Source organism: Sinocyclocheilus anshuiensis, unplaced genomic scaffold (assembly GCF_001515605.1).
Source record: "Sinocyclocheilus anshuiensis isolate Anshui unplaced genomic scaffold, SAMN03320099.WGS_v1.1 scaffold308, whole genome shotgun sequence".
NCBI lineage: Eukaryota > Metazoa > Chordata > Actinopteri > Cypriniformes > Cyprinidae > Sinocyclocheilus > Sinocyclocheilus anshuiensis.
The window spans coordinates 554,697-581,634 of record NW_015558619.1 but is presented as its reverse complement, the minus strand read 5'-3'; the positions used below and the strand labels follow the sequence as shown (position 1 = coordinate 581,634).

Genomic DNA, 26,938 nt, shown 5'->3' with positions numbered 1-26,938 from the left:
TGTGTGTGTGTGTGTGTGTGTGTGTGTGTGTGTGTGAGAGTGTGAGTATGAGACTGAATTGGATCTGCAGTCTCGCCAGAGGTTTATTTTTCATTCAAAAGATACTTTTATTTAATCTGAGAAAATTAAAGTTCAGAGGAAGTATGCAGAATACATAATAGTTGGTGCTCTGGACTTGAATGATATCTGAAATCGTGCGGAGAGGTGAGCTATTATTTTTTATAAGCAAATTTACTTGTTTTTTTACCCTTGCAATAAATAGGCCTAGTTGATCATTTTAATTAAAAATTAAAAATAAAAAAACAATAAATTGTGCATGTAACTTCGTAGATTTACATTGAAAGTGGGACTGAAGTCATATCTGGAGAGTACTATGCTATATATTGAGTTGGTGGCCCGGCAGGAAAGCAATCACCCAGAACACCCTAGCAACCACAGAAACTCCCTGGCAACCAGTTGTTGTTGTTAAATACAACTATTAAAAACTTTGTGATTTGAAATAAAGCTAAAATAAAATGAAATAAAATAAAAAGGTAAATACTTAAATAAGATGACATACTTAAACATAAAAAAATTAAAATTTAAAATAAAATAAGCTGAAGTACTAACATTACTAAACATAAAATATAAATAAAAGGCAAAAGTCTTAAAATCAAAATAAAAAACTTAAATGAAAATTAGAAAAGTTGTGTTGGCAACTAACTGAAATAAATAATTTGAAGTACTGAAATACGGCTAAAATAACATAAAATATAAATATAATACAAAGTACTTAAAATTAAAGAACTTAAATGAAAAACAGTTAAATTAAATGAAAACATGTTGACTTGGCAACTAACTGAAATAAAATAAGCTGAAGTAAAATTAAAATGTAAAATTAAAAGGTAAATAGGTATATCTAAAGAAAACAAAAATTAATAAAAATGATTGATTAATTAATTAATTCATGTAAAATTAAAATATTTAAAAAATTAAATAAAAACAATTAAAATAAATTATTAATAAATACTATAATTTTATAAAAAATAATACTAAGATAACACTGCTAACAACAACCAGAATGCTCTAGAAATGTACATAAAACCTAGTAAGAGCACCTTAGCAACCACATACAAAATGCACTAGAAACCATCCACAACACCATATCAACTGTCTATCAGTGCCCTAGAAAATATTCAGCAACAGCAAAGCAACAAGCTAAAAAAATGATCATGTGTCATATTTTGTGTAAACAACAATGAAACTCTCTAAACAAGTCATTCCCACATTAATATTTTAAGTCAGCATCCACTTTATTGTGGCAGACTGGAAGCAATTCTTGCAATAGATTTGGTGACGGTGCAGACAGTGTGTGTATGCATGTGACATTGGCTGTATGTGAAGGACCTGTGAGAGAGCCGCTCCTCAAACCCCCATGAGCAAATATTTACCCTGATTTGAGCAGAGATCAGATTCAGTCCTGTGGGAAGTCAAATCAGGGAGATGAGGGTCCTCACGCTGCTACAGACGACTGAGCTATGAATGAAATTCTCCAGTATAAATACTACAGCAAAATAAACACATTAGGCCCCAAAAATATGTGGACACTGCAGTCACGCTTAAAATGAATGTAAATACATTAGAAACCAAATTTTGTTAAATGTAATCTGCACCATCTGATGTCTTTTTGCCATTTAAAATGACAAAGGTGCTAAAGAAAAAAAATGACATGTCAAAGTTTTTTTTGTTGTTTTGTTTTGTTTTTCTCTAAAAGCTGTTGATTGAGCTTAACTTAACCTGGAATATTGCACTTGTTCCTCTAACTTTAAAAGTTAGATTCAGTTTGCACTTAAGTATATTCTTTCCATAATAAGTACTCTTTTTTGAAACTTCTTTTTCTCAAGAAATGAGTATGTGCTGTTTATGTCACTTTGATATTTTGTAATCTAATGCAGTGGCATTCATACCTTTAGAGTTTGAGACATGTATACAGGGATATACTGTAAATGCACTTGGCTTATGGCTCGCTCCAGTAAAGAGTTAATATTGAGTCAGTCATCTGGTGGTTCCGCCTTCTCCATGGGCTGTGTCACTGTTCAGCTGCCAGTCCCCCACACACACACACACACACACACACCCACCCATATGAGGCCAGCATGCTGGTGTAAACTCATGTATACGAGTTCAGCTGTCTGAGCTGCCGGAGGGGAGCGAGAGAGAGAGACTGGCGCTTGGTGACTTTGGAAGTTTGTTTGCTTGTGAATTATCCTTGTATTTTACAGTAGATTTACAGACTATAAAAAAAATACATTTTATGAGGACTAAAAGGAGTCGGTGTGATTCTAAACTGAAGGATGGCAACTAGGCAAATGCGAGGTGTCTGGGGGAACTCGGTCATGTCAGCATGGCTCCATGTGTTCATCGCTCAGTAACTCAGCGGTGGGGAGCATGTGTTTCAGACTACATGAGAGGAACAGCTGATTTCTGGAGGGAAACTGCAAAGGAGCGAGAGACACGAAGGGAAATATGAGTTTGCCAACTGGCTGTGTCTTTCTTCCACCCAGCGACCGCACTTTTAAAGTTCGGAACGTCAATCTTTGCGGCTCTCCGTGTGCTGTCAACTGTCCGATTGACATTGTGCAGAAACGCAGGCGGTAACTGATTTTTTTATTTGTTATTTTGCTTGTGTTGTGTACAGAAACAGTTATGCAGGGATAGCGTTAGGGTCTTTAAAAGTGTTAAAATACGTTTTTACCAGTTCAACAGGAGCCAAGTAAGCCAATCGTAGGTTGATTGCCACAAAAAGGGAGACACTGAGGCTCTGCGGTGCTGTCAAAATATTTGTTTGAGCGGTCTGACATCAACTGCTTGCTCAACCAATAGTACACAACCTTGAAAACTCCATTCATTTTCTCCATAGGGAAATTGATTTTTAGCAATAACTGGTAAACCTTTTAAAGACAGATCTGTTGTGAGCTCAGAGGTTGTTAACTGATTGTATATGCTTTTGTTGAACCCATCTGTTTGCCTTAATTCAACATTTTCAAAATAATTGTGTTTAATATTGGAGTTTGTAGTAAAAAAAAAACCTCCATTACCCATGATGCTGTACAGACATAGAGTAAAATCCCACCAATTATAGAGTCACAGTGAGCAAAGCATGGCAAAAGAGATCTTTAGCTCCACCCATTCCCTGCAATGACATTATCAAGCCAGTCTCCCTAGTCCCTACGCTCTCAAAATGCTTAAATATTTGTATATATATATGCATATTTTGTCATGAACCAACAACTCTGAATGAACAGTTTTATGTTTCTCTCTATTTAAATCCCTATGGAAAAAAAATTATGGGAAAAAATACTTCCGGAAACAGTGCCGCTAAAAAAGTGGGTGGGCACTAATGCACTCTATAGCAAATGTTAGGGGTGGAGCTGCTTGTTTATCTGACCAATAGCAAATGGGGGCGGGGTTGAAGGGGAGATAGTCATGTTTGGGGAAAACAAGTTTGAAATTGTTTTTGATGATCATAAAATGAAAGAGTATCAGTCTGATTTTTGGGTGATTCTGTTATGCTTAATAGTGGCACTTATGAGTTGAGGATGTCGACATAGCCTGCATTAGAAAGAAATGGCAACATTTAAATTAACTGGTTTTATTGAAATAAAAAATATTGTTTAATGCCCCTGAATCTCCTAAATATATTAATGTATACCCACAAAACTAGTTTGTATAAGTTAAATCAGGTAGAAATAGCTCTTACCATTGGTAACAGTTGCATGATTTCCACTATTTACAGTGTGTATAATGCTTAATTTAGTAAGCAGTTTGTTATGCGAATGGCAGCACAGTTTTATTTCTTGCTGCCAATATATGCCAATATATCTCTTATGCTTGCTGCTAGCACCATCATGACATAGAGTAAAAGTTATGTTTAGCATTCAGTTGCTAGTTTGTAGTTAACAGAAGCAGATTCATTTGAGGTCGTCTCTAATTATGTTGTGATTAACTCATAGCATTTTAGTAGATATTTTATGCATAGAGATTTTATATTTTATTTGATCCTGTTTCAAAGATGTTTGAAAAAGCTTTTTTCAAATGAATTAAGTTCTGCCAAAGACTTACTTTTTAGTTTAGTCCTTCATGGGAACCTGGAATGTGTAATTAAATAAATGCTATTTACAGCATTTAATATAAAAATGCATACAGCAATAAAAAGGCCAGACAACACACACAACCAGTAAAGCCTGATTCACGAATAAATGAATCTTATGAAGTTGGTTCTTTTAATGAATTCAAAGTAACAAGTTACCAGTTTGTGGATTAGCCATATAAATCAGTCTTATTTGCATTTGGACAGTTGTTCTGTCAGTCTGTGTAGTGCGTCTCAAATAAGAACTAAAAAGTATATCCTTCATTCCCCAGTGAGCCACACATGCTGGATACATCAGAGAAATGAACTTTCCCTGGTGTTCATTCAGGATGTTTGAGTTTGTCATTAGCAGGTCCTGAGATTCTCTCATGACAGTGATGGAGTGAACCTCACAAAACCACGTACAGGTTCAACCTGAAATCAAATCATAAAATCATCAGTAATAAAAGTAATACGCTACGCATAAAATATGTTTAAAAAAAAAAAAGAGTAGTAAGCACATTTCATTCAAAATTCTAATTTATGTCTAGAAAATATATATAAAGTATATGTAAATACTTTTGCTCTCTCTCTCTCTCTTCTTATTTTATTTTTGAATTTAATTTAATTTATTTTTTTAACCATTCCGGTATTTAGGGGGTGGAATGTGCTTACCACTTCATCCATTTAATTATTTAATTTATCATTTAATTATTCTTTTGATTTTGGTATGAAATGACCTGACAAGGTATTATAGGTTTACAATGATATAAACAAATTATCTACGCTATCATAAATGTACTGTACCATTGTATTTCCATAGTACTGTAATTCCATGTTATTCTTTGAAGTTCCTTGGATTGTGTAAATACCATCAATGAGCACAATATATGACATAAGATCTCCCAGAGCCCCTGTATATGAAGGGCCACACTGTCACTGCCAAATGCTTCTGTTTGGAAATAGTAGTCATAACCTGCACTGATTCTGTATGTAATGCAGATATGACTTCTTTATCCCAAACACATCAACCACGCTGTCTTTTATCTCAGAGCAAATTCACGTCACTTTCAGGACTGTGCACAGCAACACAGTCTGCCTGGAAAGAAGTGTGTGTGTGTGTGTGTGTGTGTATGTGTGTGTGTGTGCACATGGAATATTTCTGAATCTACAATAAGAAGTCTTGATTCAACATTACTTTAAAGAGATAGTTCACCCCAAAAAATGCCATCCTTTTCTCCTCGTGTTGTTCGAAACACGTTCAAGCTGATTGTCCATACATTGAAAGCATTCAATGACTGCATCTTATCAGATTGCTTTGTCACCATACCCGAACAACTCCAGAGTTCAGTTATCATTAGGCTGAGGCCACCTCATTCAGGCCATCTTGGACCAATTATTTTGGTGCGGATCTGAGCATGATTGCCATGTTCATAAGTATATGCCTAAACAAACCAAACTAAGGGATAAAACATGCCAGATTCCCGAAACAAATGCTCCAAATGAGTCAAGTGTGAAAACTCCCTTAATATATTCTTTTGAGTGTTATTTTAGTATCACTGAGATACTTTTATAGTTTTTATTAATATTGTGAATCAGTTCTTATTTTTATATATTCTGTTTTCATTTAAAATTTGGTTAAAGTTTTAAGAATTTGTTTAGTTTTTGTGATTTTTGGTAGTTTTTGTTTTAATTTATATACGACTATGTAGTTTTTATTGATTTTTAGTTATTTTAGAACATGAAGTTAATCTAAACGAAAATGAGAAATGTAGCCTTGGCAGCTAGCCTAAATGAAATGTTTTTATATTTTATTTCAGTTAATGTAGAGAGAGCTGCATGATAAATAGTATTTTAATCGTGATCACGATTTCTGCTTCTCTTAGTTCAAGCATAATCGTCTGTGATATTTGCCTGCTGCTGGTTATTTATTCTGAAAGTTTTTCATTTTAGTTTGGTATTTGCGTTATCTTGCATTGGTAACAAGTGACCACAAGCTTTCATGGCTCCGGTTGCCAGATTTCAGAGTGTAAATCCCCCAACCAGAGCCTCTAAATTTATATATTTTCTGCCCAACCTGGCAACCATGTGCACACGCTTTGCTCTATTTTGAAAAAGCACAGATGAGTTGAAAACATGTAAGTTGGAGTTTAGCATTCTCTATTGAGGTATTTTGCTCAAATAAATGTGTAATGAAGCCAGTCTGTTTTCGTTTGCTTGCTAAATCTGTGAACAAACCATGCAAGTGTTATGTGAAAGTGCAATAATTCAGATGAAAAGTGAAAATCCTAAATTCTCAATTTTTAAGTACCATTTGTTAATGGTTTTAATTTTAGTTTTAATTAACTATAAAAACCCAGGTTTATATGGGTTTAGAACTACATTGGGGTGAGAAAATTATGACAAATGTTTTAAATTTGGGGGAAATGTTCCTTTATCTGCTTTTGTGGCCCAATTGAGACACACAGGACAAGTGGCTGCAGTTTTTATGTTCATTTTGGGGTGATTATTACCTAATTTGATCAGGAAGTTGCAGCAGTCATGCTTGAATTACTCATTTATTGGAACGTTTAGATTTAAGCCGCATCTGCACCTCTAATCGGGGTCCGTCCATCTCCGCAGAGCTGCTCTAGGCCCATCATGCATCATGAGTCTTTATGACTGGCCACTGTGCACTTTAATTGGCTCTGCTCAGTAAGCGATGTGTCCTGTCCTGTCACGATCGAAGCAATGTTCCAAATAAAGACCGATCCCTAATCAGAGACACTAGAGTCAGAGCTCTGGAATACAGCTGGTGTTCATGTGAACGAGGGAGAAGAACTGTCCTTTATTACTGCAGACCTCTCATCGTGCTCTTCACACCAAGAGGTTATTGATCCCACCATCCCAGATCTCTCTCATAACACGAGCTCCTGGTGGGATTGGGGTCCTGTCTGTCTCCAGTGCCTCGTGTTTGCCTGTTCAGAGTCACACATAAGCAGGCAAAAACACAGTAATGACTTTGAAAGTGTTTCAAATCATCAGCTGGAGAACATGTGTGGTTTGGTTCATTCTTTGTTACTACATTTTATAATGTGTAATGGAGTTTATAATGTAGTCTTGTCAGGGTTGGGCAAAATTCTGAAATTTAGAATCAACTTTGAATATTTATAAAATCATAATTAGACACATTTCTATAATGTAAATATTCAAAACAATATTTTCATGCAGACTCACAAAATGTTAAGCACATAGTTTTTCATTTATATATATATATATACACACTAATGTAATACAGGCGTGAAAAGTAATACGGAAATTATTCCTCTATCTTAATTCATAATTATGGTTCTTATTGTCATTGTTGAAAACAATGAATTTTTCAGAATTCAGAATTTTAGAATTAACTTTGAATATTTATACAATATTTAAATTTTAAATATTTTATTTATAAAATATTTAAATATTTAAATATTTAAAATGTAAATATTCGATACATCATATTTTGTATTATGAAATTTCAGATTTCAAATATATTGAATTATGAAACGTACTTCAATGGAATCACTTACATTGATGACGACTTGGATAACTGAGAATCATCTCTACTGTACATATTGCTTCATTTTCCTTACTTCCACGTACAGTATTTGTACAAGCAGTTTGTTTTATACCTTGAGTAAACAGTGTGTACTAACATTTTACTTGTGACTGTGTACTAATCATTCTCACTAAGCTAATCTAACTCTTTACCCTGGAAGATACTCATAATGTATTACCTGAGAATCTGCCTGTTCTTTAAAACCAAAACAAATAATACCAAAAATTAAAAAGTGCACCATTTTGCAAAAATGAAGATTCTATTTTAGAACTATGGCAGTTTATATTATAATTTGTGTGTAATATTTTTAAATGTATAGTTATATTATATTTAGGGAATTTGGAGGAAAATGTGTATTCAATTGTAGTGAAAATAATGTTACAATGAAAAAAAATGGTAATACTCTTAAAAATAGGATTTATTTTCTTTTTGCTAAGTGCAGCTTCTTGTTTTTTCTGTAAAGCGTGTCTGATCCTGAAGCTATCTGACATGCGTTTCTGTGGTATTCTACAAATCTGTCAGCTTTAGCAAGCTGCGACTTGTCTGTTGGCAAAGAGCATTTATGCGCGCGCGTGTGTGTGTGTGTGTGTGTGTGTGTGTGTGTGTGTGTGTGTGTGCGGTCAGAATACGAGAGAAAGAGAAAGGACTGGATGTGTTTATGGTAAAAACACTATATTAAGCTAATGCATTTAGATTTTAGTCTAAATAATTCAAGGTCTTTAAAAGAAATATCAAATCAAACTGGTTAATCATATGTAAGAAATACATCTTTTTATTCTTCAGGAAATATTTATATGGTAAGGTTGTCATTGGATTTGTGTCCAGGCTTTTTACTAAAAGTCTTGAGAGTTAGAATGGCAGTCTGCTTGCGAACGTGACCAAGATCTGCTGAAAAGCACGTACTGTGGTAAATTCACTGTTGACATTTGCCACATTATACAAACTCCGGCATTTTGTCAGACTGCTCTTCAGAACTCGTATTTTGTACTTTGCTCTTCCCTCTCTGTGGAAATATATGGATTTTGGTACACAATACTGAATTCTGAGAAAGAAAAAGGTCCTGTAGGCTGTAATTGTACTATATTCTGACATTGTTCTCTGTATTTTATGCGTTATTATAAATCTTCTTTCCCCAAAACCACATAAATAATTTACCTGCTTGTCATGAGACTGGCTGTTTCTCTGATAACATATGCATGTTGACAAGATATATTTTTGATACCTGTGTGCTTTAGTCTGGAAAATAGAGCATTGACTACATGTCTGAAACATTTCCTTTGGTTATTAGCTAATATAAACAATCATGAATTTATGAATTCTCTTTATCTTGTGCTCAGAGTTTCCCAGTTTACCAAGATTTGCACAGTTCTACTGAGTAATGGGTCTAATGAGTCTAATGTAATATCATAAAATAGTTTAATTATGGCTGAAGCATATGCAGCATAGAATGCACACAATGATTTTGCTGGTGATAAAATTAAGCAATGACTTCAATATCAAAATTATTTGATGTGAGATTATTTAAATCGAATGTTTTAAACTTCACTATCAATGGTGTTCAATTTATTGAATACAAAAAAATTCCAGAATTCCAGAATCAGCTCAAATTGACACATTCAGTTAATAGATTCATACAGAGTTTGCTTCTGATTCAGATATTTTGGATGCGATTAATCACGATTAATCATTTGACAGCACTAATATATATATATATATATATACTTAAAAAAAAGTTGTAGATAATACTGAATTAACCTAAATACATTCATTTGTATACTAAATAAATACTGGCCAGCTTTATAGAGAATAAGTATTTCTTGTTTTCTGAAGGATCATCTGTACAGGCACCACCCAAGCCAGCACTTTATGACTCTTGCGTCTTGTTTTTTTCCTGTGGCACATTTTTTCGTATGGGTTCCCGTCTCTAAAGTGCCAAGGTCAGGCTGCGGGACCCACCAGGACAAAAAACATAAAAGAAAGAATGGGGTCGTGTTTGGCCTTTATTGTCAGAGAAGCTCCCTGTTGTTTCAGGGACAGTGTTCTTTAATGATCACATCTGTGTCTCAGTGCCAGTTCACCACTTCTCATAAATGCCTTTGTGAAGCCCAGCTGCTTAGAGTCCATCCAAAACATCAGGAGGAAGGTTAACTTGAAGAGATAAAATGGATGTTTTTCCTAGAATAATATTCAAACTTTAATTGGAATCTTTTGAAAAAAAATGTGCAATTCTGTAAAGACTTGAACAAAACTAAAAAAAGAGAAAGACAAAATCGCACGAACAGTGTGTGAGATACAGCCCATTCATCAATACAGCTGCACATGCTTTAAAGTCAATATGGATTCAGAATTATTAACTCTATCAAAATATAATAAGTCATTCTACTTTTTCACATCCCAATCACGTTATGATTTCTGAATGGAGAGACGCAACGTTTTACCTGAGAATCTAAAAATAGACCCTCAACCGCTTAACCTTCACCACAGATATAAATAAACCAAAAGCAGTCCTGGCTCACTTTCTCTTCAAGTCAGTCCGAATCAGAGCAGAGAGTTCTTGAATTCAGACTTACAGACAGTCCTACAAATGAAAGCCTGTTTCTCTTCTTTTTGTGTTGACAGCTTGTGGGCCAGAGGTCTTCATTTACTTGCAATCATGAATGAAACTATGGCTGCACGATAAGTCATTTTATTATCATGATGACGATTTCTGCTCCACTTGATTTATTATGCATTATCGTACGCAATATTTGCCCACTGGTTATTTATGTTGAAAAAGTTTCATTTTAATTTTGCATTTACATTATCTTGCATTGGTAACAAGCTTTTTGCAGTTGCCAGATTTATGAATTTAAATCCCCCAATTGTCTGGCAACCACACACATCTACATTACGGAAAAAGCAACAATGAGCTGAAAACACAGGCAAACATAGAAGTTGAACTTTAGCGTTTTCCGTTGAGATATTCAGTTCAAATAAGTGTAATACAGCCAGTCTGTTTTCTTTCACGTGGTCGTCTACACTTTTTGCTGCAACTCAATCTTTGAGGAAACCATGTGAGAAAATTCAGTAATTCTGATAACACGTTAAAAAGAAATTAAAATGACAATAATCGTGCTTAATACTTTTAAAAAGATTCTCAAAAAGATTATCATATGCACTATTCTATGACGTTTTGTAGTTTAAATAGTGCGAGTAGTGTGTTCACACTGAAAATTCCAAAAAGAAAAAGTGCACTTTAAATACCCGGATGATGCACTTAAATAACCAAAAAAACGAAGTGTGCATGTTGAACACTTCATGCACTCAACTGTCGCAGCTTTAATTACGTAGTGAAGGGGGAGGGGCTATCAGACTCCGTTTATGAATGACAAAATAACCTTATATAATTCATACACTACATGGTTGAGTACATAGTGTATAAGTGCATAGTGTATAGTGTGTCATTTGGGACGCAGCTTATATTTTTTTGAGTAAAATAATCGTGATTACTATTTAGCCATTATTGTGCAATCCTGTATTCATTCAGAATATATTAAAAATAAACATCATTCTGTCCTTTTCTCTTGGGTAATCACAGATTTAACATTTAAAATAACACTTGTCCTTGCAGTTGCAAGAATGGCAGTGCCTGAAATGTATGTTGCCATTTTCAGTATTCCTTTAATCAAATGTCTGGTGTTTTCTTCTTTTTGGCTGTCAAAATGTTCCCTCACATAATTAACTTCCTGTCACCTGTCTTTCTGTTGCAGTTTCGATGTGGAAAATGGGTTGTCAATCGGACGCAGTCCATTGGACCCCAGTCCGAGCTCAGGTCTGGTTCTCCAGGCCAACAGCCAGAGACGCGAGTCTTTCCTTTACCGCTCGGACTCGGATTTCGACCTCTCGCCCAAGTCGATGTCCAGAAACTCCTCGACGGCCAGCGAGCTGTGAGCTTTCAACATGCACTAAAGCAAAATATGTCATAGTACTTTGTCACTGGACTGACTCAACGGATTTTCTGATTTCCCACTTAATTATTATTTCCATCTTTCAGCATGTAGCTCTTGAGAGCAGTACATTTATTTATACCTTTATGAAAACTAAAGCGTCACATTTAAATTCATCAGTGATTAATTGAAGGAAATTATTTAGTCTGTGATTGGAGGAAAAGGGGTTAAAACGTAAGAGGGATTTGGCAACCAAAGTGGAAAGTTTTTTCAGCATCAGAGAGAAATATTACATATGTACCAGTCAATCATTTACAATGAGAAAATAAATTCAATTTTGCTATCTTGCCAAATTAGTAATTTGATCATGATTGTTGACTTCTCTTTTGCAGTCATGGGGAGGACATGATTGTAACGCCATTTGCTCAGGTCAGTTAGTTATTAATTTGGTAATCTTAAATATTATCCCTTAAATGATAAAGTCATTATTGTGTTAAATGAGCAAATCATTGAATAGACATCTACACTGCTATTAGAATTGCATAGATAATGTTATGAGGTTAATGGGTTTTAAATGGGAATTAATGGGTTGTAAAAAAAATACATAAATAAATATTGACATATGAAATATTGAATTTGTTCAAACTGCTGATTGATTCAGAAATAAAGCAAGTGAGTGTCTTTATGAAAAATATACTGAACCATTGACTCACTTTATTTGATCAAAAATGTGGATTCATACAGAAAAAAACACAGCTGTGTTGCTTGAAAAGACACAACAGTTCAGCTGTGGCTTTGTTTGGAACTTGAAAAAACTGAATAGTGTGGCTAAAATTGAACACAGTATTAACTGTCTTTATTGAACTGTTGCATAAAATCAAAATCAGGAAATTCAGGAAAAACAGCATTCTTGCTTGTATGGTATTGCTAAACTATATCATACAATATAAATATAAAACAAAAACCCATCCAGTGTAAGATGACATACAGGTCCGGGCAGCTAGATTAAATCTGTTAATAATTTAAACATGTTATTTCTTCAATAATTCATCGCACCAAATTAATGCACTGAATCTGTAGACCTAATATATATGTAAAAGCTTTTATATTTGCACTTTCAAAGAGTTCACATAATTGTGCAAGGTACTGTGCACATTGATTTATAATAAGATCTGTGTAAGAAAGTGTTCTGTATTCTGTGGCCAGTGTATTGTGCAGATACTTGAATGTGTAATATGTTTGTTCGTGTGTGTGTGTGTGTGTGTGTGTGTCTCTGTGTGTGTGTGTGTGTGTGTGTACTGTAGGTTCTTGCCAGTCTGCGAACAGTGAGGGGTAACGTTGCAGCTTTAACCCACGTGCAAGATAGAAGCAACAAGTGAGTCTGTAGCCGAAACACTTTCAGACAGGCAGTGAATGGAAGGATTAATAAGAGAAAGATTTATAACAGTTGTCACATGAAGGCTCTTAAATCTTTTTCCTTCATAATAGGAGACTGTCAGGCACTAACCCTCAGTCTGCCTGTAAAACAAGCCTGTCCGGTGAGTGTAAGAACATGAGCTGGTCTAGCCAAAGATGAGGACTTTTCCTTACTGTAGACCTCAGCCCCGTTTATAGATGTAAATGTTTGAACATCCGAATACTTAACATTAACGTATTATCGATGTTCTGACATCTGAGGTTGTTTGTTTCAGATGAGGCATATCAGAAACTCGCTGTCGAGACCCTTGAAGAGCTGGATTGGTGTTTGGACCAGCTGGAGACCCTGCAAACACGGCACTCTGTCAGCGAAATGGCCTCCAATAAGGTATTTAAAGCAATATTTCAGTCAAAAGTGACATTTTGAATCACTTGCTCTTACAAGAAAATGAGATGATGTATGAGCTGTTCTTATCCATGCAGTGAAAATGTATTTATAATGACAAAAAAGCAACATAAACTGGCCATACAGTACAGCCTTTACACTATATTAGTACACTTCTCTAGCTCACAAGTCACATATGCCATCTGGAGAGCAGATTTTATGTCATAAAGTCTGTAGTTCATAGTTCAACTTTTCATTGGCTCATTTAAAAGCTATTTGTTAATTATAACTATTAAAAATCATTTTAGTTAATTGAAATAGAGCTGAAATAAAATAAAATAAAAATATAAAATGAAAAACTTAAGTTATAATTAGAATTATTTAACTAAATTTATAAAACCTAAACTAAAATTTGAATATTAATAAAATAAATATTATATATATATGTATATATATATATATATATTAATAAATACCATTTTAGTATATCAATAATACTAAATAAATAATGAATAATACTAAAATAACACTGCACACATATCATATGATTTCAAAAGACAACTGAATGAGTCATATGAACTATTTCTACGATACACCTAGTAATAAATATACTTTAATAGATTAAATTGCCTATTAATAAGTTTTTGGGTACAGAAAGGTAGTACATTTTGATTTTAAGGTCTTTATGTTAATAATAACGTCAGTAACTTATAACTCAGTTTTTGAATTAAATTCCTGTTTGATGTTGTGCATATTCCACACCCAGAGCCATGCATAAAGACAGCAACAATGCAAAACAATGCCAGCATATTTCAGTACAATGCTAAAGAGAAACTTAGACGTAAGCAGAGTGGTTTCAGTTATTGCAGTGCACGAGGCATACACATCAAAAGTGTGGTGTTTCATTGCAGTGCTCCATATTAATTTTATATTATGTGTTAATCAGGGTTGAAAGTCATTTTGCTGATGCATGATTACATAACCCCGACATGCACTATAGTGTCTGAATGAGTGTTTCCTCACACAGCTTTTGGTATGGACTCAGTTACCATGGTAACCGGGTAACAGTGTGATGAAAGTGAATATTGTGCTGTAGGGCTGATCACTGGCAGTGTGAGACACACTCATTTTCTTCATCTGCTGTTCACAGTTCTATTCATTGTATCAGTTGCTGTTGTTATTATTGCACTGAAATCAGTCCCATAAGTACAATAAATGGAGTGTAACAGAGTGCATTAGCGTCCGCCCACTTTCTCTGGTTTCAGAAAGTATTTTTCCCATAGGGATTTTAGCCATGAAGCCATGAACCAAACTAACCAGCTCCGAGGAAAATCACAATCTTACAAACTTTGATTTGAAGCAAAAAATATATGAAAGTCAGACAAAAATACAACGGTACGAGACTGTGTACTTAAAGGGGTCCTATTATGCTCTTTTACAAAGTCTTGATTTTGTTTTGGGGGTGTACTAGCAGCAGTACTTACCACACATTTTACAAGATTAGATGTTTTGTCAGTGGTGCTCAGAATCTACAAATCATTTGCCATCGTCCTCAGTCATCTCTCCTACTTACTCTCTTTATGTGGTAAGTGAAATTTTATGTACTGTAATGTAACAGGCAACCGTTAGCAAACGTTATTTGTTTTCCGTGCCTTTCTGAATACGAATTCACACTTCGGGCACACCCTCACCCGCTGAAAAATAACTGCATTTACTATGTACAGATAAGTGCAACGGTAATATGTATTGTTTATTTAAAAAATTCTGAAATTCAAAAGATACTGTAAATATGCATTGCTGTCAGTTTTGAATGAATTACTTTACGTATTACAAAACATGAAGCACTTCTTCTTCTTTGTCGTCGTCTTGTCTGATGCCTCTTTGCCCATTTTCGATTATCCGGGAGTGACGCGCAGTGACGCTCTGCCAAGATGGTGATGGCTGGTTCCGCTTACTTTAGGTTCGTTGTAGTTCTTGAAAAGGGATTTTTTTAAAACAAAATATCTCCCTTTGTAGTGGACTTTGAGATTTGAAATTTTGTAGATCTTTTTTATGCCCAAACATACACACTACACACTGACTAAAATTCAAAAAGTGAAAAAGCATAATAGGACCTCTTTAACAGCTTTAGTGAGGGAAGGAACTACAATCCCATGAAGCATCGCAAATGACATTGAGCAAATTAAAAATGACAGAGAAATTTTAAACTATACATTTATCTATGGTTGTATCTATAGAAACGATATATTTTATGTTCATTGCATAAAATGCATGTCTATACAAATATTAAAGTATTTTGAGAGTGTAGGGAGACCGACTTGATAACGCCATTCGCGGTGCTTCATGGTAGTGGGCGGAGCCAAAGATCTTGTTTAGCACTCTTTGCTCACTGCTCTCTGATTGGTGGAATTTTTGGTAACACTATTTTAAGGTGTCCTTGTTACAGTGTAATTATACATTTAAGTACTGAGGAATATTAATTAAGTACATGTACTTACTATATGGTTAGGCTTAGGGTTACTTGCATGTAATTATGCATAATTAATTGTTATTATAATAGTAAGAATATGTAACATTTTAACAAGGACACCTTAAAATAAAGTGGTACTGAATTTTTGCATAGCATCATGGGTAATGTAGTTCCCTTTCTGTCGTTCACTCCGATGTTGTGTCGAGTGTACGACACTAGGGGTCGCTCTTGGGAGCCCAAACACCTCTGACATCTTTGAGAAAAGGCCAATGAAATTGGGTGTGCAGATTTTGCATAGCTGGCCACGCCCCGGACATCCGGGTTTAAATAGGCCAGCGTGTGGCATCTGCTCACTCGTTTTGTTTTTCGGAGCTGAATGCAGCGTCTCTCATGGAGAAGTTGCGATCATTCACCTCTCGATTCCTCGTCGTTGGATCCAAGGCACAATCAGCGGTCTCTCCCTACTTATACACAGATAAGTGATGTGAGTGTACCCCTGGGTGCTTCACCGGCAATCTCTAGAAGAGCAAATTTCCTCTAAAAGAGTACAATTTATCTGAAAGAGCTACACGGGTGGAATTGTGTGTTTTATCATACCTTTGCGTCCATGTGTTTCTGGTTGCGGTTGGCACGTCTCGAAAGACGACCGGCACGAGCGTTGTATTCAGTGTTTGGGCCGTGCTCATGCTGAGGCAGCACTTGTGGATGGTTCATGCCCCGCTTGCGAGGCACTTCCCATCGGCACGTTGCACTCGTGGCTCGGGTTCTTCGCCAAAAGACCCCGAGTCATTGCAGCTGCTTGCCGCTCTGGTCCTTCTACCTACAGGTATGAGGCCGCAGCGATGTGCACCGCGGAAGAGCATGGGGAAGAGGGATTAGTTTCGCCGGGGCAATCCCCGCAAGCTTCCCGTTCTTCCCTTGCTTCGTGCTTACCGGTCGAGTTTTCCGGATGAGTTTGAGAGCCCATCCCTGGACAGTGGTGAATACCATTACTCAGGCCAGAGCCCCCTCGACGAGGCAGCTGTACGATCTGAAGTGGCACGTTTTCGTGAATTGGTGTTCTTCCCAGTGGAAGGAGCCTCTGAGATGTGGCACCGGATTTGTGCTCTCCTTCTTCCAAGGAGGCCTTGACAGGCATCTGTCTGCTTCTACACTTAAGGTGTACATGGCCGCGATTGCGGCTAACCATGAAACCATGGGAGGCAGATCGGTGGGGAAGCACCTGGTTATTAGGTTCCTCAGAGGCGCCCAGAGGTTGAACCCTCCGAGGTCACGTCTCATTCCCTCTTGGGATCTCACTGTGGTCTTGCAGGCCTTCCAGAGAGATCCGTTTGAGCCCCTTCAGTCAGGTGAGTTCAGTGCCCTCTCTATAAAGATGGCCCTCCTGACTGCGCTCACTTCTGTCAAGAGGATGGGGGATTTCCAAGGCCTCTCCATTACCAAATCATGCCTGGAATTCAGGCCGGCAGACTCTCACATTGTCCTGAGACCTCGGCCTGGATATGTGCTCAAGGTTCCCACCACTCCTTTCAGGGACCAGGTGGTAACATTGCAAGCTATCCCTTTCCAAGAAGGGGACCCCGACCTGTCTCTGTTGTGCCCAGTGCGAGCCCAACGCACATACCCAGATCGCAGAGTTTCAGACGTTCTGAACAGCTCTTTATCTGCTTTGGAGGACAGCAGAAGGGAAATGCTGTCTTCAGACAAAGGATCTCCCACTGGATTGTGGATGTGATCCTAACTGCCTATCAAGCCAGAGGCCTACCTTGCCCACTAGGAGTGAGGGCTCACTCTAGCAGAGGTATGGCTGCATCAGCAGCCCTGGCGAACGGGACCTCTCTAGCAGATATCTGTAGAGCTGCAGGTTGGGCTACACCTAATACATTTGCTAGATTTTATAATCTACGAATGTAACCAGTTGCTTCTAGAGTTCTGAACGTCAGTTCTTTGACTCAGGAGACTGGCAGGGTGTAGAGCTTGCTACCAGCGCTACTCCCCCCAGGGTAATTATGCGCTTATTCAGTCCAGCTCAGGTTCCTTTCATGAACTCTGGACTACCCTTCCATCACATAAGCACTTTTTCTTAGCGAAGTTCGACAGAGAAACTTGCTATTAGAACTCATTACGAGGTAGGTTCCCTCGAGTGAACTCCTGTATTGGGTTAGTGCTCCACATGTAGTGGCTCCTCTTGAGGCCCCATGTGTGTATTCTCCACTGAATTGCCCCTGTGGCTCAGTGTTCCCCTAGACAGACATTCTGTTGATAGGTTCTGGGTCTTGGTAGATCTCCCCTTACGCGGAGCCCACCCCAGTACCTTCCCTATGTGGTACTTCCTCTGTAAGTCCATAGGTAGATCTTCACATGCTACCTCCCCATCAGGTAGGATGTGATCTCCGTAGTGCCCTTTTCCCTAGAGGGAATAGTCACTGTCCCAACGTTACTACCAAGACTTTTCAGCTGTTATATTATGGTGAGTATTACTATGGGAAAAGTCTCCGGCTGAGGGGACCTCTGCCTCTATGGCGGCTCTGCCGGATGTTGGAGAGTGAGGTCTTAAGTCTTGGGCGTTGGAAGGTTATGAGGAGGAGAGGTGCATTTGGTTGTGACACGTTGGTTTGTCAACATCTGCGCCCCCGTGGACTCATGACGCAGTTCGGCAGTTGTGGCATTTAGTATAGGGACCCCTAGTGTCGTACACTCGACACAGCGTCGGAGTGAACGACAGAAAGGGAACGTCTTGGTTACATATAGTAACCCTCGTTCCCTGATGGAGGAAACGGAGACGTTGTGTCCTTCATGCCACAACTCCAAATTACCTCTGAGTGGGTTGAGACGCTTCTCGACTCCTCAGAAGAGATCGAGTGAGCAGATGCACACCCAGCTATGTAAATTCTGTCTCCGTTCCCTCCATCAGGGAATGAGGGTTACCATACGTAACCGAGACGTTTTTCACCACAAATTCAAATTCCTATTCCAAATAATTCTTTTAAAAATAAGTTTAATTAATGCAAACAGATGGGTCCAACAAAAGCACATACAATTAACAACCTCGAAGCTAGTCTGTCTGCTGCGGACGCAAGCTTCAGACGAAGAAGTGAATGATGTGTGCTCCCTGCGCCTATTTATTCTATAGTCGCACCGGTAGTTACGTCATGGCTATCGCCGGCCAACGAGTTGGTGTTTTTTCAATGTATGCTTCAGACACGGGTCACGACGAGGCGTTCCCCATAGCGACCCCTAGAGGACGCAGTGTCTCGTTCCCTACTCAGGGAACCATGGTTACATAAGTAACCTGAGACGTTTTATCAGTTGTTGTTAAAAATTAATTTCCCCATGGAGATTTTATTTCCCAAATTCAAGAGAATATAGAATATAATGAGTGTGAATATAGGCTATATGAATATAATTGAGAATATAATGTTTCTAATGTTTTATTAATTTTATTTGTTGTATTATTTTTAGTTTAAAAGAATGCTCAACAGGGAACTTACTCAGCTGTCAGAGACCAGCCGGTCAGGAAACCAAGTGTCGGAGTTCATAGCAAGCACAATTTTACGTGAGTGACTTTGTCATTTAAATGTAATTTACAAATTTAGGAACTGGATTTATGATAACATGGTGTGTTCAGCATTAATTCAGAGGAATATATATGTAGTATTTTTCTTCTATTTTCCCAAATTGTGTCTTTCCTTTCAATCTGAATTTAGCTCAGGGCTTTTTACGTACTCTGCGTTTGTGTTGCAGAAAAACAGCATGACGTGGAGATTTTGTCAGCAGCGTGTAAGGAGGAGAAAAAACGCCGTCCGATGTCTCAGATAAGTGGAGTGAGAAAACTGAGCCCCAATCCGAGTCTCCCTCCAACATGCATCCCTCGATTTGGTGTCAACACACAACATGAGAGCCTCCTGGCCGAGGTGTCCCTTCATTTCACTCTTTGTCAGTTCTACTGTAGATCAGAATTGCAAGAAATAAACTAAGAATTGTGACCGCCTTTTAGCAAATCACAATTTTTTAAAATCTCCTTTTAATTTTTGATTCCATGGTGGAAATAAAATAAAAAAAAATACAGAATTGCAAGATGTAAACTCGGAATTCAGAGGGAAAAAGTCAAGAATTGTGAGAAAAAAAGTCAGAATTTTGTGCTTATATCTTGCAGTTCTGACTTTTTTCTCAGAACTGCAAGAAACAAAGTCTGATTTATTTATTTTTTTAATTCTATGGAGGAAACAGACTTCCATAAAGAATACACCAGTGGGTCTCACCCTTTTTGACTCTAATTGTCCACAGCAATATACACATATATTAATATATGTATGTATGTATGTATTCTTTTTTTTTTTTACTCACAATTTCTACCTGAGCTTGTAATAACTAGAAACATGCATAATAAATATAAAAATGCCCAATGATTTTTAAGTTTTTATTCATTTACACACCTTTCACAAGTCACTCTTTTTGTGTTCATTTTAATTTAAGTGCATTTTTATATTAGTCAAAAATCTTGGTTCCTGGTTTGTTCAGAAAACAAGCAAATAACACTTCCCACTGAAAAAATTAATAAAAATGAAATAAATAATTTTGTTTAAATACACACACACACACACACACATATATATATATATATATATATGAAATATATATTTATTACTTAGTAATTGTCAAACTACTTTTTGTGAAATATTTCGATAAAGTATTTGTGATATCTTTCTTTAAATTACATCAAATTCAGAGATTCATAGTGCTATAGTATTATTGTTGTTGTTGTTATTATTATTATTAGTGCTCTTCAATGGAGTAGAATGACTGTCTTTTTCACTCTAGGAGCTTGAGGACATCAATCGATGGGGTATAGATATTTTTAAGATAGCAGAGTTTTCTGGGAATCGGCCACTGACAGTCATAATGTACACCATATTTCAGGTAAGATTTTTGTCTAGAAATATCTCTTGACATAAATGTTCCACTGCTTTGCTATTGTATTTCCTACTATTTATAAATAGCCTTGAATAAAACACAACAGATACATAGTAGAACTGCCATTAACTGAAAATAGCTTACTTGTTTATTTTTACGCTGACTTTAACTGCAGATTTACCTGATATTTGATTACTGCATGTTTCTATACTCTGTAATTCTCAGGAGCGAGATTTGCTCAAGACCTTTATGATCCCATCGGACACCTTCTTAACTTTCCTCATGACTTTGGAGGATCACTACCATGTGGACATGGCCTACCATAACAATATCCACGCAGCAGATGTTGTGCAGTCCACACACGTTCTTCTCTCCACACCTGCCCTAGAGGTCTGCATGGTTGATCACACACACACACATAGTGCTCATGGGAAGTGACCTATAAACAAACCAGCATATATTTGTTTGTTTGTTTTGTTTTGTTTTGTTATGACTTTCAGGATGTGTTCACAGACCTTGAGATCATGGCTGCTCTGTTTGCGAGTGCTATTCATGATGTTGACCATCCAGGATTGTCTAACCAGTTCCTCATTAACACAAGTATGACTCTTTAATGACAAACCATTAAAATAACTCCCAAATCCATTCACTTAGGCTCTGTCGCCAACACAAACACAGTTATTTAAAACTAGTGATACACCAAAATGAAAATTCTGGGCCAAAACCAAAGATCCCAGATGCACTGGGCTGAAAACTGAAAATAAATGTTATTTAATAATCAATTAAATTAGCAAATGTATTTATTAAGCAACACTCAAAAACATTTAAATTGCAAAATTTTTTTTTTTTTTTTTTTGATAGAATTATGTTTCTACCTTTTTTGTTAAAATATAAACATTTAAACAGTGGCTGTAAAACATTTTTCATGACAGATTTATTCAAATATACATTAAATAATGAAGACAACAGGTTAAGTAAAAATATAACAAATATGTAATATAGTGCATATATTCCACAAAATGTTCTTCTCTATAGTTTTCTTTTTTAGTTTATGGACATTTAATATCTTTCCTGAGGTAAATATGACATTACGTGACATTGCTTACAAGCTGTTTTATTGACGTCTTTATGCAGTGGAAACACTGATTTTCACACGCCATTAAAAAGTGTCAAAACCACATGTATTGTTTGTTTCATGATAAAATTGAGAATATGAAACCTGAGACTATGTTACATATTAAAGGGGTCATATGATGTTGCTAAAAAGAACATTATTTTGTGTATTTGGTGTAATGAAATGTGTTTATGCGGTTTAAGATTAAAAAAACATTATTTTCCACATACTGTACATTATTGTTTCTCCTCTATGCCCCGCCTTTCTGAAACGAGTCGATTTTTACAAAGCTTATTGGTCTGAAAAGCGAGGTGTACTCACACGCGTCTTCACGACATGGCGGCAGCAACAATACTACAGCGAGAATAAAAGTTTCTTTCTTTGGCGTTATGCAAATCTTCCCACATCGTGACATAGACATGTGGGGGCGTGTTAGAACGAGCCGTTTTAGGTAGGCATGGTTGACTCTTAACTCTTATAAAGAAAATCTCTTTGGATTTGAGACTTTCTTTGCAAGTCTCAAAGAAATTGAGATCTCTTTGCAACTTTACAGATCTTCTTTATGCACCAAGAGCTTGTAACACTTCAAAGAGAAAGGAAAAATTGAAATCGCATCATATGACCCCTTTAAAAGTGACAAAGCACAAATCTTATTGCGATTTTTGGATGGTAGGCACGCTACAGATAATGTTTAGTGAAGTTCACGCATCAGCAGAAAACAACGCAAAATAAAAGACTGATCTGGAGATTTAAGGGTTCATATCAGTATCGATTCAAAACACGAAATCGATATTGTTAATCCAGCACTAGCGTCTACACAGCTGACATGTTTACCTGTTGTTTAACCACAGTTTAAATAAACTAGACACTGACAATGTCAAAACGCACCATCAGAGAAACGCTAATTCAACGTCACTGATTCAGTCAATAATTTTGGCCCTCCAGAATTGTTATAAACTCCCTGTTGCCAAAATTTCAGTGCATCAGTACTAAAAACCCAGCGGGACCTTAGCAGGTTGTTTTTCTCTTCACTCTTTCAGATTCTGAGCTCGCTCTCATGTACAATGATGCCTCAGTGTTGGAGAACCATCATTTGGCTGTGGGCTTCAAGCTTCTCCAGGAGGAGAACTGTGATATCTTCTGCAATCTCAGCAAGAAACAACGACAGTCCCTACGACAGATGACCATAGATATGGTGAAGCCTTTACACGTTTATTACGCAGCTCTCTGAAATACTTGTGGGGAAGTCGTGGTCTAATGGTTAGAGAGTCGGACTCATAACCCAAAGGTTGCGGGTTTGAGTCTCGTACTGACAGGGATTGTAGGTGGGGGGAGTGAATGTACAGCGCTCTCTCCCACCTTCAATACCACGACTGAGGTGCCCTTGAGCAAGGCACCGAACCCCCAACTGCTCCCCGGGCGCCGCAGCAAAAATTGGCTGCCCACTGCTCCGGGTGTGTGTTCACTGCTGTGTGTGTGCACTTTGGATGGGTTAAATGCAGAGCACTAATTCCAAGTATGGGTCGCCATACTTGGCCACGTCAGGTCACTTTTTTGTCACTTTCACTTGATTCTGATTGGTCAGCCACAACATTCCGGCGTGTGTTATTCGCCAACATCTCGGAGTGTTGGGGCTGACCGGGAAAGACATGCTCATCTGGGTATTTTTAGACTGTCAGTTCTTTCACATCTCTCATATCACATCGCTGCACTCTCATTCGTTTCATTTAAACACATCTGCCATCATCTTGCGCCTCAGTTATCGATTGTATTTACTGTAAAACAAAACCAGAGGACTTCAGTATTAATAGTAGGCCTGCAAATTAATCTTGTTGCCAGAACGATTGTTTTGTACACTGTAATGGATTTAAGATAATAAACAGGTAGGAAACTCATACAGGTTTGGAACAACTTGAGGGTGAGTAAATTATGACAGAATTTTCATTTTTTGGGTAAACTGTGCCTTTAAGGAAAACGTAAAACTGTTAATGGTTTATTTCACAACCATAACCAGATGTCTGGTAGTAATGATGTATGAGCGAATGACTGTTTCTAAATGATTCATTGAGTTAATGAGTGATCTGTGACTCATTTGTGAATCAGACTACTGCGGTGTGTCTTTGTTGCTTTATTTCAAAAGACTGAATGACGTGGAAAAAAGTCACAAAGTTTGAACCCTGATAAAAACATATGAAGTAAAACAAACCTTTCTAAAATGTCACATTTCAAAAACTGTTTTTAATGCTTCTAATATCAGATTTCTTGTTGTCTCTCCAGGTATTAGCCACTGATATGTCCAAACACATGAATTTCCTGGCTGACCTGAAGACAATGGTGGAAACTAAAAAAGTGACCAGTCTGGGAGTCTTGCTGCTGGACAACTACTCCGACCGAATACAGGTACTGCAGTCTCACTCTAGCACATACACTACAATTCCTTACTAAACAACTCTATTTAGGTCTACTTTTGGATGGCTAGTCAACTATTTATTGGTTTTTCAGCCCTATTTGAACAGCTAAATTATAAAAAAATCTTTCTTTTCTTGGAAAGGTGCTTCAGAATATGGTTCACTGCGCAGACCTCAGCAACCCCACAAAACCTCTGGAGCTCTACAGACAGTGGACAGATCGCATCATGGTGGAGCTCTTCAGACAGGGGGACCGTGAGCGTGACAAGGGCATAGAAATCAGCCCCATGTGCGACAAACACACAGCTTCTGTGGAAAAATCTCAGGTATGATTATGCCTATTTTAGGGGTTTGCAAGCTGGGGTTTGGGAAGGTCACAAGGGGGTGCTGCAAAAAATTGAGAGAAAAAAATGAAAAGATTACAATAATTTTTTAAGGCTGTCAAAAGTAATGTGTGTACTTACGATATGAATAAAACATGTTGTGTAAATATAGATGTAAATAAAAAGTATTTTCTGATAACTCTTTTAATAATTTGAGAAATTACAAAAACCAAGTCTTTGTAATTTCACATTTAATATTTTCTCACACTGTATAAATGGGTTTTTAACTGTAAGAAAAAAATGCATTTAGTTTTAATAAATAAATTAATAAACAGTAGAATATGCATGTAAATAAAAAGTATGTTGAGATACTGTTTTTTACTAAAAAAAATATCACTTATTGTTTTTTCTCACACTGTCATTACATGAAAAAATATAGCTGTATAAAATTGAGAGAGAGAAAAATGTGAAATATTACAACATTTATTTTTTACAACTGTCAATGTTAATATGTACATTTAAGATGTTAATAAAAGATGTTTAATATAATGACTCAACATTCACAAAATTTCATGAAATAATGACATGAATGTTATTATTATTCTATTATTATCGGTAGTTTTTTTTTTTGGAAGAAAATTCTGAATTTAGTTTTGTTAATAAATAAATAAACAGTAGACTTCAGATGTAAATAAAACAAATTTTATGAATCTGTTTTAATAATTAGCAAAATGACAGTATAAAATCCAGTTATTTAAAAAATCTTCACGGTATTACTTAATATTTTTCTTAAACTGTATAAATAGGTGTTTATAGATACAAAATCTCTAGCTGTAAACTGAGAGAAAAAAAGTGAATTTAAAAAATATATATTTTTCAGGACTGTCAGAGATAATATATGCATTTAAGATATTAATAAAAAGATGTTATGAAATTGACATTCACATAATTTCTAAAATACTAAAATCATGAGCTCATGAGATAAATTGTGAGTTTTTCATTGTTAAAAAAAATCAGCATTTAGTTGCCTGTCATTTACTATACTGTACTAATGACGACTGTGTTTAATCATTGTTTCTTAAGGTGGGATTCATCGATTACATTGTCCATCCTCTATGGGAGACATGGGCTGATCTGGTCCATCCCGATGCTCAGGACATTCTAGATACATTGGAGGACAATCGCGAATGGTACCAGAGCATGATCCCACGCAGCCCGTCGCCCACCCCTAAAGAGCAGGACTCACGGGCCACGCTGGGCATCGCAGGCTCGGCCGGGGAAAAGTTCCAGTTTGAGCTGACTCTGGAGGAAGAGGACGGAGAGCTAGAGGCTGAAGAAGAGCACACAGATAAAGACCGATCAAGGACTATGATGGACCCCAGGCATGCGCAGACGTCCCCTCGCGGAGTCGCTCCTGTTTTAGACAGCAGCGAAAGAGAACTGGACCAAGAAGCGACCAGTGTATCCAACCTGCAGTTGGAAACTTAACAAGGCCCAGTACTAACAGTGCTGTGTTTCTTAGTTTCACTTAGAAATATTTTGGGGTTGAGTAGAACAACCATAAACTAAAAAGACATTGGTTTACCTGACCAAATAGGCCTGTATTTTAAAGCTATATTGTGTCCCAGACACAAAGTTTTGCATAAGGACTGATGCCGAAGGTGTAGATTAATGTTTTCGTGGTCTCATGTGAGAGTCGCATAGAGAAACATGAGTCTTCCCTTGAGTGACTGTCCATGCCAACTGCAGAGGAAAGCTGATTTACTCATTATGTGAACTTTTTCACTCGACTCTAGGATATTTATTATCTTGAACCTTTTTAATAATGGATAACTTAATGCTTTTGCTTTTTTTGCCACTGAGAAATAACTTAGTCGAATGAAACGGTACAGTTGCGAGAAATATTAAGGCAAGACACCACAAGTGAATGGAGTAAAACATATTAACTAATAGATCACCATACTTCTCCAGCGGATTAATCACAGTACATTAGTAATAATAATAATAATAATTTAGTTTTTAATGTTATGTTAAAATATGTAAATGAAGCATTATATAATTAAATGATGCACTAATTTGCTTACATTTCCAGAACAGAAATCAGAACATTGATTCAAAGTTCTTAATCTGTTGTAAAAACATTTCTCTGTAAAGACTTGATAGAGTTTTGGATTTCTCTTTTCATCACTCCATAAATCAGAAAATTCTGTCAACAGCCAGAAAAATAAATAAATAAACTCAACATGTTTTTAGTAATATGTATAAATATAAATAAGGCGATTACAGACTGTAAA

At 36.6% G+C, this 26,938-nt stretch overlaps 1 protein-coding gene across 5 annotated transcripts in view; it reads left to right on the top strand.

Annotated features, from left to right (window-relative positions):
- LOC107680520 (cAMP-specific 3',5'-cyclic phosphodiesterase 4D-like) overlaps positions 1-26,567 on the top strand; it is a 32,224-nt gene extending 5,657 nt beyond the window's left edge. The window contains exons 1-15 of one of the 5 annotated variants that reach the window (XM_016476425.1): positions 2,125-2,633; positions 11,438-11,614; positions 12,007-12,043; positions 12,919-12,989; positions 13,103-13,152; positions 13,306-13,418; positions 19,348-19,441; positions 19,630-19,799; positions 20,707-20,805; positions 21,025-21,189; positions 21,300-21,399; positions 22,954-23,108; positions 24,191-24,313; positions 24,465-24,647; positions 25,728-26,567. In XM_016476425.1, coding sequence (XP_016331911.1) covers positions 2,506-2,633; positions 11,438-11,614; positions 12,007-12,043; positions 12,919-12,989; positions 13,103-13,152; positions 13,306-13,418; positions 19,348-19,441; positions 19,630-19,799; positions 20,707-20,805; positions 21,025-21,189; positions 21,300-21,399; positions 22,954-23,108; positions 24,191-24,313; positions 24,465-24,647; positions 25,728-26,132 — 2,070 coding nt within the window. In that variant the 5' untranslated portion in view covers positions 2,125-2,505 and the 3' untranslated portion in view covers positions 26,133-26,567. Of the gene's footprint in view, positions 1-2,124; positions 2,634-8,333; positions 8,350-11,293; positions 11,324-11,437; positions 11,615-12,006; positions 12,044-12,918; positions 12,990-13,102; positions 13,153-13,305; positions 13,419-19,347; positions 19,442-19,629; positions 19,800-20,706; positions 20,806-21,024; positions 21,190-21,299; positions 21,400-22,953; positions 23,109-24,190; positions 24,314-24,464; positions 24,648-25,727 lie in introns of those variants that run through there. The other 4 variants (XM_016476428.1, XM_016476427.1, XM_016476426.1 and 1 more) reach the window with 4 other exon arrangements.
- Positions 26,568-26,938: the final 371 nt, after the last annotated feature.